The sequence below is a fragment of the Caloenas nicobarica genome, chromosome 2 (assembly GCF_036013445.1).
Source record: "Caloenas nicobarica isolate bCalNic1 chromosome 2, bCalNic1.hap1, whole genome shotgun sequence".
Classification (NCBI taxonomy): Eukaryota; Metazoa; Chordata; class Aves; order Columbiformes; family Columbidae; genus Caloenas; species Caloenas nicobarica.
Window position 1 is genome coordinate 44,913,221 of NC_088246.1, and position 13,721 is coordinate 44,926,941.

General features: G+C 37.2%; 1 protein-coding gene across 1 annotated transcript in view; it reads right to left on the bottom strand.

The window, feature by feature from the left end:
- The window catches only part of TOPAZ1 (testis and ovary specific TOPAZ 1), a 42,370-nt gene that overhangs the window by 12,397 nt on the left and 16,252 nt on the right, over nucleotides 1-13,721 (bottom strand). Inside the window, exons 7-13 of the mRNA XM_065629429.1 lie at nucleotides 12,191-12,303; nucleotides 9,860-9,945; nucleotides 8,999-9,136; nucleotides 4,549-4,612; nucleotides 1,803-1,954; nucleotides 1,497-1,589; nucleotides 1,103-1,218 (exon numbers count right to left, since the gene is read on the bottom strand). Coding sequence (XP_065485501.1) covers nucleotides 1,103-1,218; nucleotides 1,497-1,589; nucleotides 1,803-1,954; nucleotides 4,549-4,612; nucleotides 8,999-9,136; nucleotides 9,860-9,945; nucleotides 12,191-12,303 — 762 coding nt within the window. The remainder of the gene's footprint in view (nucleotides 1-1,102; nucleotides 1,219-1,496; nucleotides 1,590-1,802; nucleotides 1,955-4,548; nucleotides 4,613-8,998; nucleotides 9,137-9,859; nucleotides 9,946-12,190; nucleotides 12,304-13,721) is intronic.

Sequence of the window (13,721 nt, forward strand, 5' to 3'; positions counted from 1 at the left end):
GTCCAGGAGCATAATACTATATTCTGATGCTGCCACTGAAAAAAATGGATACATCTACCCAGCATGATGCCATCACGTAGAGATACATAACCTACACCTGTATGAGCTAACACATGCAGCTGAAGCAGCACAGCTGCTCAGTCTTCACAGGTACAGACTGTTTCTCAGTTTGTGCTGAAAACACACATGTACTGAAGCAACCTGGAAGGGGTCACTCATTTGTGAACGGGACTCCAAAAAAAAGTGATAAAAATTACCTCTAGCGTATGTGGTAGTGTGCACTGGTAAAACACTGAGATCTGTGGCTGAAAGGGACTCCATGGAAAAAGCATGAAAAGCGGCAAATAATTTCTACAGTGCTTTCACTTGAAACAGTGATGGCTTGTTCTCACACAGTAGATGCTGCATGTCTGGTTTCCTCTAAGAATCAAAAGGTTGCTTTATGGATCACAAATTTAGTTTCTCAAATTGAGTGTGCACGTATGATGCAGATGATACAAGAAAAAGAAAAAGGATCATGATCTTGTGCAAGTGATGGGGAGACATCAACAGTTTCGGAACAAGATTTGGGCTGTGATTTCAGATTTTGCCCAGGATAATCCAGCAGTACTTAAAAAATGACTCTCCCTAGCTGTGTTGGCACAACTCTTTATACAGTTGCACAGTAAATGAAACTAGAAAACTTACTTAAGATTATAACTAATCCACTTGTTGCCTAGAAGGGTTGTTTACTGCGGAAGTACTATTTGCTTATGCAAGCCTAAACAATATATTAAACCATGATGTTTCTAATTTGACTACAGTTATATATACATTTGTAGCACAGCTGGGAATAGATCGTGCAATGATGATCAATAAGGAAAAAAAGAATCATAACTGTGGTCAGAATCTAAGTTTTGCGTTAATAATCCTTGATCTTTGAAACACAGTAGACTGACAGCACTTTAAAATACAATTAGACATGATATGACAGTATTTTCATCCAAAACACTAGACTTGCATTTTCTAATTGCCTTTAAAATTTTTACGTAAATTTATAAAAATAGAACCTGAAGAAGGAACTAAACAGATATAACTATGAAATATCTCCTTAAAGACATACCTGGATTTTATGTTTAAAACAATATTTATTTCCTGATTGGAAACTTGCAATTGGTGTAGGAACTTAATAATATAGTCAAAATGTTCAAGCTCAAGAAGCATACCAGCATCAATGAGCTGTAATATCAAACAGGGGGAAGAAAAGTAAGCATATAAAAATATTGTGATCACTTATGTATTTCCAGAGGCAAGTGGCAAACAACATTGGGAAAAACATGTCACAGTGAATCTCAGGTAAAAATTATGGGATAAATGGAAAACCGTATCACTAATTCAGCTAGTCACAGTTTAAAAAACAGTACTAAAATAATATTAAAGTGGTATGTTTGAGTTTTAAAACAGGCAAGGCATTTCGGAAATTCCAACAAGTAGCAATAGTACAATCAAACTCATACCTTACAAAAGGTACTGATTAATGCAGGCACAGCGTCTCTTACATTCAAAGAAGCCACATGCTCAAAAACTTTCAGAAGAACATCTACAGCTGGCTAATTTAGACAAAAAAGCACAATCAGTTTTGCTACTCTATTCAGTTAGAAAGGTTAGAGTTTTTATAATAGGAACTTTTGAATTGCTCTTTTATTTCCTGCAACATTTGACTACCAGAGTAAAAACAAACTTATTACTACAAATGGCTTAGTGCTCAAAAAACTAAGAAACTATGGATCAAAGATTTTTAAAAATATTGCAAGGTCACCTACCAGTGTATTGATTTGTACAGTTACATTCAATATCTGAAATACTTCCTGCAACAAACAGCTCTTGAGCAAAGAAATGAGAAGATCGTTCAGCACTTGAGAAGCAAAATTCACACCAGGAGTAACTTCTCTGTAATATTTCACAAATATCTGGACTGAAAAAAGTAATTAAATTAATTTCACTGATGCTGACTATTTAAACAAGTTATTTCATTAAATTTTAAATGCAGTGTAACAATGCTTAATTATCTGGAATATTATGGGACAGGGATATGGAGAAAAATGCGTGAAATAATCCCGTTTCAATACGGCGTTAACATTACTAGACCGAGACTGACTATTCTGAAATATCTCATGTCATTGAGCTGAACACCATAAACCCTGCAGGTTTCAAGAAAGCTCAACCGATTTTGCGCAGCACAAGAAAAATGCACAAAACCAGGTTAGATTCAGTTAAGCACATCAAGGTAATAAGGACTTTCCAGACATGAAGCTCTGGGAAGTGAAGGGCAGTGTTATTACGGTGGATGGTGTCACAACCTGTTCCAGTGCTCACCTTGGCAGACACGTGCTGCAGCTTGCTGGTACCCAGGGCTATCTGCGCTGCAATACTCAGTATTTCAGCTTGGGGACATTACTACACAGGGTGCAACTGGATCCTACATTTACATTGTGCTACACTCTAATAAGCTTTCAAAAACTTAGGACTGCTCAGGACAGGTACAAAAGGCATGTCTGCACAGAGTGAAATTCAGCCTTTTCTGACTGAACTCACAGCTCAGATGGATCTGAATCAACTATCATCCCTAAAATGTGTTAATCATAATTGTTTGCATATACGGTTATGTGAAAAGACTAAACTAAAGCTGTTTGGGCACTATAAAAGCACTTTATTTCAAGAGCTTAATTCTCAAGTATTTTTGATGTCTGATGTTTGGCCAGGGTGTTCATAAGTGCCTTAACAAAATTCTGGTTCTGTTAAACCGCCCCCCTGCTCCAGTTACTCAGTTTGACTCTCAAGCCTAGTTCCATTCAGGCTAAGTTCATTTTCTCCATCATCTTTGCCAAGTCTCCATCATCTTTGCCAAGTCATGGGAAACGGGAGAGGTGCCTGAGGACTGGAGGAAAGCGAATGTCACTCCGGTCTTCAAAAAGGGCAAGAAGGAGGACCCGGGCAACTATAGACCGGTCAGCCTCACCTCCATCCCTGGGAAAGTGATGGAACACCTTATCCTTGGTGCCATCTTAAGACATATCAAGGAGAAGAGGGTCATCAGGGGCAGTCAACATGGCTTCACCAAGGGGAAGTCGTGCTTGACCAACCTCATAGCCTTTTATGAAGACATAACAAGTTGGATTGATGATGGCAGAGCGGTGGATGTGGTCTACCTTGACTTCAGTAAAGCATTTGACACCGTCTCCCACAGCATCCTCACAGCTAAACTGAGGAAGTGTGGACTGGATGATCGGGTAGTGAGGTGGACCACAAACTGGCTGAAGGAAAGAAGCCAGAGAGTCGTGGTCAATGGGGTGGAGTCTGGTTGGAGGCCTGTACCTAGTGGAGTCCCTCAAGGGTCAGTTCTGGGACCAGTATTATTCAATATATTCATCAACAACTTGGATGAGGGAATTGAGTGTACTATCAGCAAGTTTGCTGATGACACCAAGCTGGGAGGAGTGGCTGACACGCCAGAAGGCTGTGCTGCCATCCAGCAAGATCTGGACAGGCTGCAGAGTTGGGCGGGGAAAAATTTAATGAAATATAATAAGGGCAAATGTAGAGTCTTACATCTGGGCAGGAACAACCCCAGGTTCCAGTATAGGTTGGGGAATGACCTATTAGAGAGCAGTGTAGGGGAAAGGGACCTGGGGGTCCTGGTGGACAGCAGGATGACCATGAGCCAGCACTGTGCCCTTGTGGCCAAGAAGGCCAATGGCATCCTGGGGTGTATTAGAAGGGGGGTGGTTAGTAGGTCGTGAGAGGTTCTCCTTCCCCTCTACTCTGCCCTGGTGAAACCTCATCTGGAATATTGTGTCCAGTTCTGGGCCCCTCAGTTCAAGAAGGATAGGGAACTGCTGGAGAGAGTCCAGCGCAGGGCCACGAAGATGATTAAGGGAGTGGAGCACCTCCCTTATGAGGAAAGGCTGAGGGAGCTGGGTCTCTTTAGCTTGGAGGAGACTGAGGGGTGACCTCATTCATGTTTATAAATATATAAAGGGTGGGTGTCACGAGGTTGGAGCCAGGCTCTTCTCGCTGACAACCAACAGTAAGACAAGGGGTAATGGGTTCAAGCTGGACCACAAGAGGTTCCACTTAAATTTGAGAAGAAACTTCTCAGTGAGGGTGACGGAACACTGGAACAGGCTGCCCAGGGAGGTTGTGGAGTCTTCTTCTCTAGAGATATTCAAAACCCGCCTGGACGCCTTGCTGTGTAACCTCACCTAAGTGTTCCTGCTCTGGCAGGGGGATTGGACTAGATGATCTTTTGAGGTCCCTTCCAATCCCTAACATTCTGTGATTCTGTGATTTTCCATGGAAGTAGGATTTATAACAAGCTCCTGAGATAACTACGTATCTAAATACCTAGTCTCAATAGGAAATCGGAACATGCAAACACATGGACTGAATGTACTCCTTCAAAATCAGAACTTCTCATTCACTGCTGAAGATGCACCCGTTTCTCCCCTCACAGCCTATTTAAATAAACTAAGTATCAAAGATATGTCAAAAGCTGCTACTACATCATACCTGCACGTTTTAGAAGGCTTGATTCTTTGATACTGATGTATGTCCTAAGTATTGCCATGCAAATCTAGAAAAAGAGGAAAAAAATTCCATAGTGAAATGTTACCTCAGTTTATGCCAAACAGAAATACCCACAAACATTAATTCTATACAGAAATGAGCTTTACATTATTTCTGTTTAACCCATACATACTGACAAATGGTAGAAGGTAATTGTGTCTGTAGACAAAGGCACTGTAAAAAAGACAGCAAATCAAATAGAAAAAAAATGCAGGTGAAAAGTTTGGGAAAGGAGCTGCTGGGACCACAACTACATGCATATGTGTGTATATACTCATAGCAAACAAAAAAATAATCTTAAAATACAGTTACTTCGGAATTAGTATAAATGTGGCAGACTGTAAACAGAGAAAGGGAAGCAAAAAGGTGAAAGTGAAAAAACATCATAAACAAAAATACATGAATGTACTAAGAAGTCCAAAAATCACCTAGAAATGAAGTTGGTAACACTGATCATCACAACAAATCACTCAGAGGGACATAGAAGAAAAAACTCAGAACTAACCTGACTTAATGAACCATTTCACCCTAGACCCCACTTGATTAGAGAAAAAATCCACATCTAGATGTTTTAATATGTTATTTGGCATTGGAACATTCTTGTCTTAGCATCTTAAGCTGTCAGCTTTGTGATACTTACACATTTTGCTACATCTGTGCAGATAAAGAAATAAAAAGCTACTGAGATTAAGTCTTAGAATTCCAAGTTAGGAAAAATCACCCACCCTTTCAGCTAGCCTTTTGTCACTTTGGGAACATTTACAGCCTTTCCGCATAACAATGTCAATGAGTCATTTTTAATGCTATTTTGTGAAATAATGAAAAAACATGAGACAGAAAACACCCTAAATTAGTAGTCATGTTATTACGGAATTAAGTTGGGTTCATTTTTACATGCATCTTCAAAATTAGACAGGATCCACTCATGGAGTTTGTTACACAGCAAAATAATTATCACCAAAGCAGAAGATACTGGTTTGTGGCCAAGACATATTTCTTTTTTTAAAGCCATTAACCTGTTCAGATCGTCAAGTCAAAGCACACGAAAATTGTCCATGGAAGTGTGCTGAATATAAATAAAGCTTATTGGTTTTATTTTGAAACAGTGTCATCATGTTATTGAACTATAGTCTAAGATAAACCTTTCAGAAAATCATGTAGAAACTTTACTCATTAATATATATGCTGTGTCACCTGGCAATGGGTTAACTCATTTAATCCAAATCTACAATCCCAGGTGGCTGAGGGCATTTCCAAAACAAACTTTAGCACAGTATGTATGTAAATTAGTTTGCTTTCTTTCGGAATCTGTTTTCCTCCTTCTTTGGACTGATTCCCGAAAAAAGCCAAGATTGCACTGGAGCTCTGACCACTCCAAACATTAGTGAAATTGCTTGGAAAATCCAGTTGTAATAGTATTTAATCATGGGACATGTTACATTACATTCATAAAAGAAACTACATGTGTTATTCATTTACAGCTTCTAGAAGGCTTCAGTTGATTTAGTTGTTTCAATTTTAAAAGGTGTAACTGAACCTACAGACCATGTAAAAATGTGAGAATCTCTAAATTTTGAGCTAACCGTAATAGATTTCAAATGAAGATACATGAAATGGACAATCACCATTTTTTTAAAGGTAGTATAGATCACACTGTTCTGTCACCTATCAGTTGACGCTACAACTCATTTAACATGACAATTTAATAAAAACCATAGCAAAGGGCTGTGCATCTTATACAAGCAACTGACTGTCTGGTAAAACACAGTTCTACTACAGTAACCCAGAGGTGCTTAAATCAGAAGAACGAGCACCTCCAAGTCAGTGTGCACTCTGATGTTTAATAAGGGCGAAAACCCCATGCTACAGCCCTTCGCTCAGTGAGATCAAAACCAGGATCCTTTTTACAAGAAGTTCTGCTTACGAACCCTATGGCATCTCTGAGACATGTGCTCCACGTTAAATATGGCTGAAATGGATCAAGAGGTTCAAAAATTATTTAAAGGTGGTTAGAGACAGTCAAGAAAGGACAGTGCAACTTAAAAGTCTCATTTCTTCAGGAAGCCAGATTAAAACAAACAAACAACAGAAGCATGCATCCATGGCCCTGAAGTTGCAAGACGACATTCATGAAGACAGAAATCTTGCTATTCTAAATCCTTTTTGTTTCCTATTAGAGTTTCACAGGATCAAGGACAAAGAGAGTAAGAAGTCACAAAAAGTAAACATTTCTTTAGCGGATACAAGTCCAAAAAAATTTAATGAGTAAGATGTACAAAGCTAAAATAAAATCAGAGAAATACAGTTTGAATAAAGACATGTTTTCAAAGCACTCATTTAATTGTGCAATGATTACCTATGCTACAGGGTGAAGTGTTATTCAAGCCAAATTGAATTTCCTATAATTTCAATTTATGCCCACTGGCTCTTGTCCTTTCACCGGACACCACTGAGAAGAGTCCAGCTTAATCTTCTTTACCCTCTCCTTCAATCAAATACTGATACCCATTCTTATGATCCCTGCTCCCCGCCCTTTAAATACTGTGGGCAGTATTTAAAACACAGTCTTAATAGTTTTGTTTACTTTGTCTAAAACGAAAGAGATTTCACTGTTTGAAATTAAAGGCATCTTTTAAAAAAATAAAATCCGGTAACTTGTAGAACTTGCTGAGCTCAAGAGTATGTTGATTTTGAAAACATAGTATGTTTTTCTGAATTAAATTACCGCTGTGTTGGGTGATCAACCACAACTGTGAATAGTGTTAAATCCAAGTAAGTTATGCTTTAAAACATCAACCAGTTACCTAATGAACAGGAAGGAATATCCATCATGGGGAAAGGTATTTATCTTCAAAAATTCTGGTAACGATTATCACTGAAAACAGTACTAAGCAAGGGGACCACCAGTCTGCATAACAGTTCCTAAAGAGATTTATTTCCCCAGTATTTGTCTAGATCACTGTTGCTGCTTTACCTGTCTTCCATTTATGTACTTTGGTGCCACCATGAGGTGCTTGGCCTATCGTCATTTCTAAATGAACAGTTCTAAAAAAAATAAATACACAAAAAACCTCTAAAGTACAGTTCCAGACTACCAAGAAAGTTAGGCTAGGTTTGGTGGGCAGAACAGTAAGTGCGCTGGAGTGCTGCACCACAAGTAATATCAAATGGAATAGATTTTTAATAGTTTTAGGCAAATAATTTCCTTTTCTAATGTGTCTGTATATAACGGAGCACTGCAAACCCTGATAATTCATACAAATTAGCTGAAAATTACTAATATCCACTACAGTCTGCCAAAGCTATTTCGTAATTGAGGAAGAGGGAAAACAAAATATCCCATACAGAATTACTCTCAAACGATCTTAGTATTTTGAAGCTGTCATAGAAATTTTCAAAGGGGTTACAAAACATGAGAAAAAAACCAGCTCTTTTTTGAGACTTAAAAAGGAAAAGAGACAATATTAAGAAAGATAAAACTAAATTACACTGATGTACTTTAAAAATTCTGACAAAGTATATTTAACATATCAAGGAGACAGGTAAGTTCCTTCAGATGCTAATTTTTTTTTTTTTTTACTTACGTCTAATAGGTTCACCACAAGATACTGTTTACATTTTGATTCTGTAATTTCTCACTTACTGACACCAATGATAAAATTGTACTCATACTACTAAGATGGCAGATAAGAAATAAATCTTGTGAGACCTGATGAGGACAAGTTTAGGCATTTGTTTAGTTGTTTTAATGTTTTTGTTTGCTTCCAAGTGACTCACAGAACCACTTATGTCTCGCTTTCAAACAGCCAATTCCAAAATCTTATTACATGACAGCACAATTAGCTTGCCCTGCACAGGTCTTGGAAATATTACAGACTCATAATTTCTTTGTTAAATGGTTTAAAAACACATCTACTTCGCCCACCACTGGAAAAATATTTTTGTTTGCAAATATTATGAGAATTGTTGCTCCATTTAAGGAGATTACAGCATCTTTAAACAAACACGCCCCTGTTGCACAAAACTTGCAGAAAGCAATACCCTATAGATTGCTTTTAAGAATACACACAAAGTCTGGGTTTGCTTACAGGTCTCCAATGCTTGGGATAGAAATGTCTCAGAATGTCCTCATTCTTCTACTCTGTATTTGTACAGCCTAATTCTTGATCTTTTGCTAATGTCCATTCCCTTAAGAAGTCTACTAGTTCAAAATTCTACCATTTTTTTGAAAAAGAACTTTAGAGGACCTTGAGAGGAAGAATTTCTGACCATTTTTTGAACCAGTCTCCGACACTTACTCCCTTTCCGTATACAAGTGAACAAATGACGTCATTTTGCATTTTAAAAGTATTCACACTTACGATCGATTCCTTTCTTCAGTAAATCTCTTTACCTTTTCATCCCCTTGTTCAGGAACATGCCAAAACCAGCATTTTCCTCTTTCACACCCACGCAAAGTCATGAAATAAAATTTGCAGTATTTACGGGGCAATTCAATCATATCAAGCATCCGCTGCACTGACTGAGAAGCCTAAAATAAAATAAAAAACAAGCAGAAAAAAAACGCGACAGATAATATTTTTTGAAAGCAAACATGCTAATTTTTTTGAGAATTTCAAAATACCTTCAATTTATAAACAAGAGCAACAATTTTGTCATCTCCAATTAAACCTTTGAAACAACCCTCATCACCATATCGTATTTGCAGCGTTTCAAGGCAGACCAAGATCAATCCCTTGTCATATTGTGTTAGTGTCTAACACAACAAAAATCTGTCTTGAAGACCCCAGACAGAGAGAATGCAAGAACTGCTAAATGAGATGGACAATGAGTAGAGAGCAAGAAGAAAGGTGATGAACTCCAGCATGGCTCTGGATAACAGTCTGAGAATTCTGGGGCATAGATTTATGGGGTTTTTTTCAGTGCCCAGCATAATGGATAATGCAGTCTGTCTTAAACATGTGAAAACTTGTCTGCTTCTCACTTCTACAAAAACAATAAAGCAAAAAGCATTGTTTGATTTTGCTTAAGCTGGAAATCAAAATCAACAGAGCTCCACTGTGAATAGCTGTTCCCTCACCATTGATTTTCTTCTCAGAAATTATATTTACTCAGTGTTAACATCTTCAGAGGAGTAGAAACATAAACATACACAAATTCATAATTTCTGACTAGATATATGGAGAATCATCTGAATATCCATAACAAAATTAGTGCCAAAGGATCAGAAATCATTAAGGATTTAACAACTCACAACTGTATTTTTCTCCATCTTCCATGGCTCGAAATCTCCATAATTTTGCAATGGCAGTAAAGGACTTTTTCCTGAAAATCTGTGATCTAAAAATTAGGATGAGGGCAATAAATGGATCATGAAATAAAACAAATCATGCTGAAACCACTCTCATTTATCTTATTTTCCTTTATAGTTCCTTCAAGTCACAGCAATGATTAATGAAAATTTGATTAATACAATCTAAAGTAAGTAATTTAAGTTACAGTTTTCTTAATTATCCTAAAACTGAGACTTCACACAAACTTCAAGAGTAAGCACATTTAAATTAAAAACTTCACTACTTTATCCAAGGTTTCTAATCTAACTTACAGAGATAAGAAATGGAATAAAAATATCCAGAAGTTTTAATTTCAAAAGGAAAAAAACCCCAACTTTATCACTAATCTTTGCATTCTCACATCACTAGCCATAAATTTAAACCATTTTTCCAGAACTTAAATAAAACCTTTTGTACTCTATGTTTTAAGCAGTGCAATATCGAGCTTAAGCCAAATGTAAGTTACTGGTTTCTTAACCACGAAACTTGGTTTTAGAACTGTAATTATTATTTATAACAGATCTCTCTTTCTGAAAAATGAATAATGCTAATGGAAGACAGTTCAAATTTTCAACTCCATATCTAAAGAGAAAGAGCTTTTGAATGCCTTGCTTTCCAGGGTTCCCATCTGGCCCCTTGAGAGAACTGGGTATTCAAAAGGCAGGGTGCTTAGCCCTTTCTGACAAACTATAGGTACTAAAGAGTATCCAATAATGATGCAGTTCCACTAAAGACTTGCACTAGGTACATGGTTCTCAATCTGCACGTCCTTCTAAGCAGAAAGGACTACAACAGGATACGAAGGAGAAATAGAACGTAGAACTATTAAATAGCTAAACGTCACATACTGTCACGGCTGCGTAATTTTGTGCAGTGACGATGGGCAATTTGGTAACTTCAGCACTGGATAAATTTAGTGACAGGAAAAAGACTCAGAAAACGGTAAACCACCAGCTGCAGAAAAATGCCACTGGGAACTCGAGCTCAGAAGTCTTTCCTTCAGTTTCTTGCCGTCCCCCCAGCATAGAGTTTCTGACCAGGCCCTTTCAACAGTTTGGACTCTGACGATTATATGTCAAGTTTGTAGGGGAGCAGGCACTAAAGTGAAACAGCCAATCCTGCCTGCACAGTTCTGGGGAAAAAAAGGCTGTTTTGCCCTCTTCTAGCACAGAAACTCTTGCTTTGGAAACCGTTTCAAATAATCTTAAGAAGGAAGACTTATAAGAACTCTTCAGAAGGCGTATACACTTTTAAGGCCAAAGACATGAGCAATTTCGAAGTACTGTAATCCAGAGACATATTTCACAGTTGCTTTCTATAGCACAGATGTTTCTTGCCATTCCTGAAAATATTTTTAAATGATATGATGATAAAATTTTTCTACAAGCTCAGACTAGCAGTGTAATTTGAAACTAAGCAAGAACCTCTGCTACAGATCTCAGCTCAGGAAATCCACGTTTATAAACATGCATATTAACCAAGAATTCTAAAAATATTAATTCCCAAAACAGCTGTTGGAAAGAAACAGAAGACAGTATCTCTCCATAAGTAATCAACTCCTGCTTTTCTCTATTTTGCATAAAACTATGCATTTTTGTAAGGCTAAATGTCAGAGTTGTTATGTGCAGAGAACAAGAGAAGGGAACTTTGACTACTGTTCCATTACATGACGATTTCTCTGGCAGCAGATACTTAAGAGGTACCCGTCGTCCCAGGTGCAAAATATACCAGGTCAAAATGAAGTGCTGCTTATTAAATCTAGATAATTGACTTGATCCAGTCTAGTGAATGCCTCACAAACATTTGAATTGGCATAAACAACAAAGTTTTGATCTTCAGCAAGGTAGGCGAATCCCTTAGACAAGTTTTGCTGACAGGTAACAAACAACCAAGAAAATCTGCAGTCACTTTCTCTGACCACAAATAAAGAAGAACAAGTTACTTGCCAATAACATGGCTCAAACACCTGTCAAAATACTAGGAAAGCAGGTATTTCTGTTTCATTAAATTATCTGAAAACCACAGAATGATTGCTATTCAACCCTACCAAATAGGATTCTGCTAAAAAACTCAACCCAACCCCAAAAACCTCACTAACCTAGAGAGCTTGCATTTTTGCTTCTATGTATGCAAACTAAAACAAATTCCAGCCAATGCCTTTAGGACTTGAAGAAATTTGTTAAGATTTTATAGCTAAGTAAAACACATGTAAAAATAAGTTCTGGAGTTTTCACCAATACAGCATACGATACCATTTGTCCGGCGTTTCATCACTGTGGCTTCACTGAGGACATTTACTTTTGGGGCATGCAATGGCAATCTTGATAGCAATTCACAGTTCACAAGATCTTTGTATTTACAGTCACTGTTGAGTATTAAAAAAACAAAAATTTGTTTAACCATATTAAACAGGTGCTTGTCCCACATGCTAAACGCCTAAAAAGGGGGATTAAGTGTATAAAATATGAGAACTTTTTCAACAATTTAAACAACACTTAAAAACTTGCTGTAAATCTAAACAGTTAGCAGTCCCAGCAACTTCACTCTAATTACTCTCATTGCCTGGTCCAATCTGATTATGATATTAGCTGAGATTGCTCTGTCCTAAAGTGTAATGATATGAAAGTCAATAAATAAGAAGAAAAGGCACCCATGAACCACTTTCATTTTTTTCATTATGGTGACAGGTGAAGAAGCATCTACTTTTCAGTAGTCCATTATGTAACATTTTCCAAAGAAGTAATCCATAACGTTTTTGAGATAACATTTGAAGAGCCAACTGTTTTATTTCCTAATATCTGACTCTATTTTGAACAAGATTTAAGTGATTTCAAAGGGAACTCCAATTAAAGACTGTTCTGCCTTTCACTTTTCCAAATATGTACATTCTGGATAATTGAACTACTAGCTAGCAAATTACCTAGTGACCTCTTTCTTATTTGTAAATAGAGCCTTCCCTTGCCCTCTACAATTAAAAACCTAGGTCCAGTACAACTGGTATCTCAGGCTGCTTGCTGTGTGGAGATAGACTTGCTGTCCCCTATGAGGGGCACATTCTAGCTATTTAATATTTCTCATCACCAGGATAATTCAATTATTTCCTAAATTGCAGGCTGTTTTTAATACAATCTGCAATAAAAATGCTACATTAGAGAAGAATAAATTCTATCTAATAAAGCCAAATTCTGCAACATTAATCTTTATTTTTATTCGAGTCCATGTATTGTATCAGTCTCCAGAGGAAAAAATCTGCAGATCTAGTTACTCAGAATTTTCAAGTTGCCTTGTAAATTTTTTTAATGTTTCCTTGTGATGCCAGCCTCAGATGTGACATAACAAGATTTTCATAGCAGCTTACCTTCAGGATAACAATCTCAGCTCTCCTTTTAATCTAGAGATGAAACTACAGACAATTTTGCCAGGAACTGTAAACTACATACCTAACTATATAGATCTAAAATAAGTTTCTTTTTTTTAAGTAACAGCATCACTAGAAGCAGAGTTTGCTAAATAAGAACAGTAACTATGCTTTCTTCTAGATGAAACTTCGCAATGGTAACATTTTTGAGTAAAAATACAGAAAATAGTTAAGACTCCATATGAAGAAATAAATGCCCCTTCTCTAACTGCAGAATGCTGCATTTCAACTAAGGAAGTGATGTAGTATCAGTTGCACAAACATATTTTATCCAGCATGATCTACTTATTTCGTAGCATGAAGAACTATGTATGCTACTAAGGTAAATTTAAATGGGTATTTTACCAGAAGGAGGGGCTTGGAGC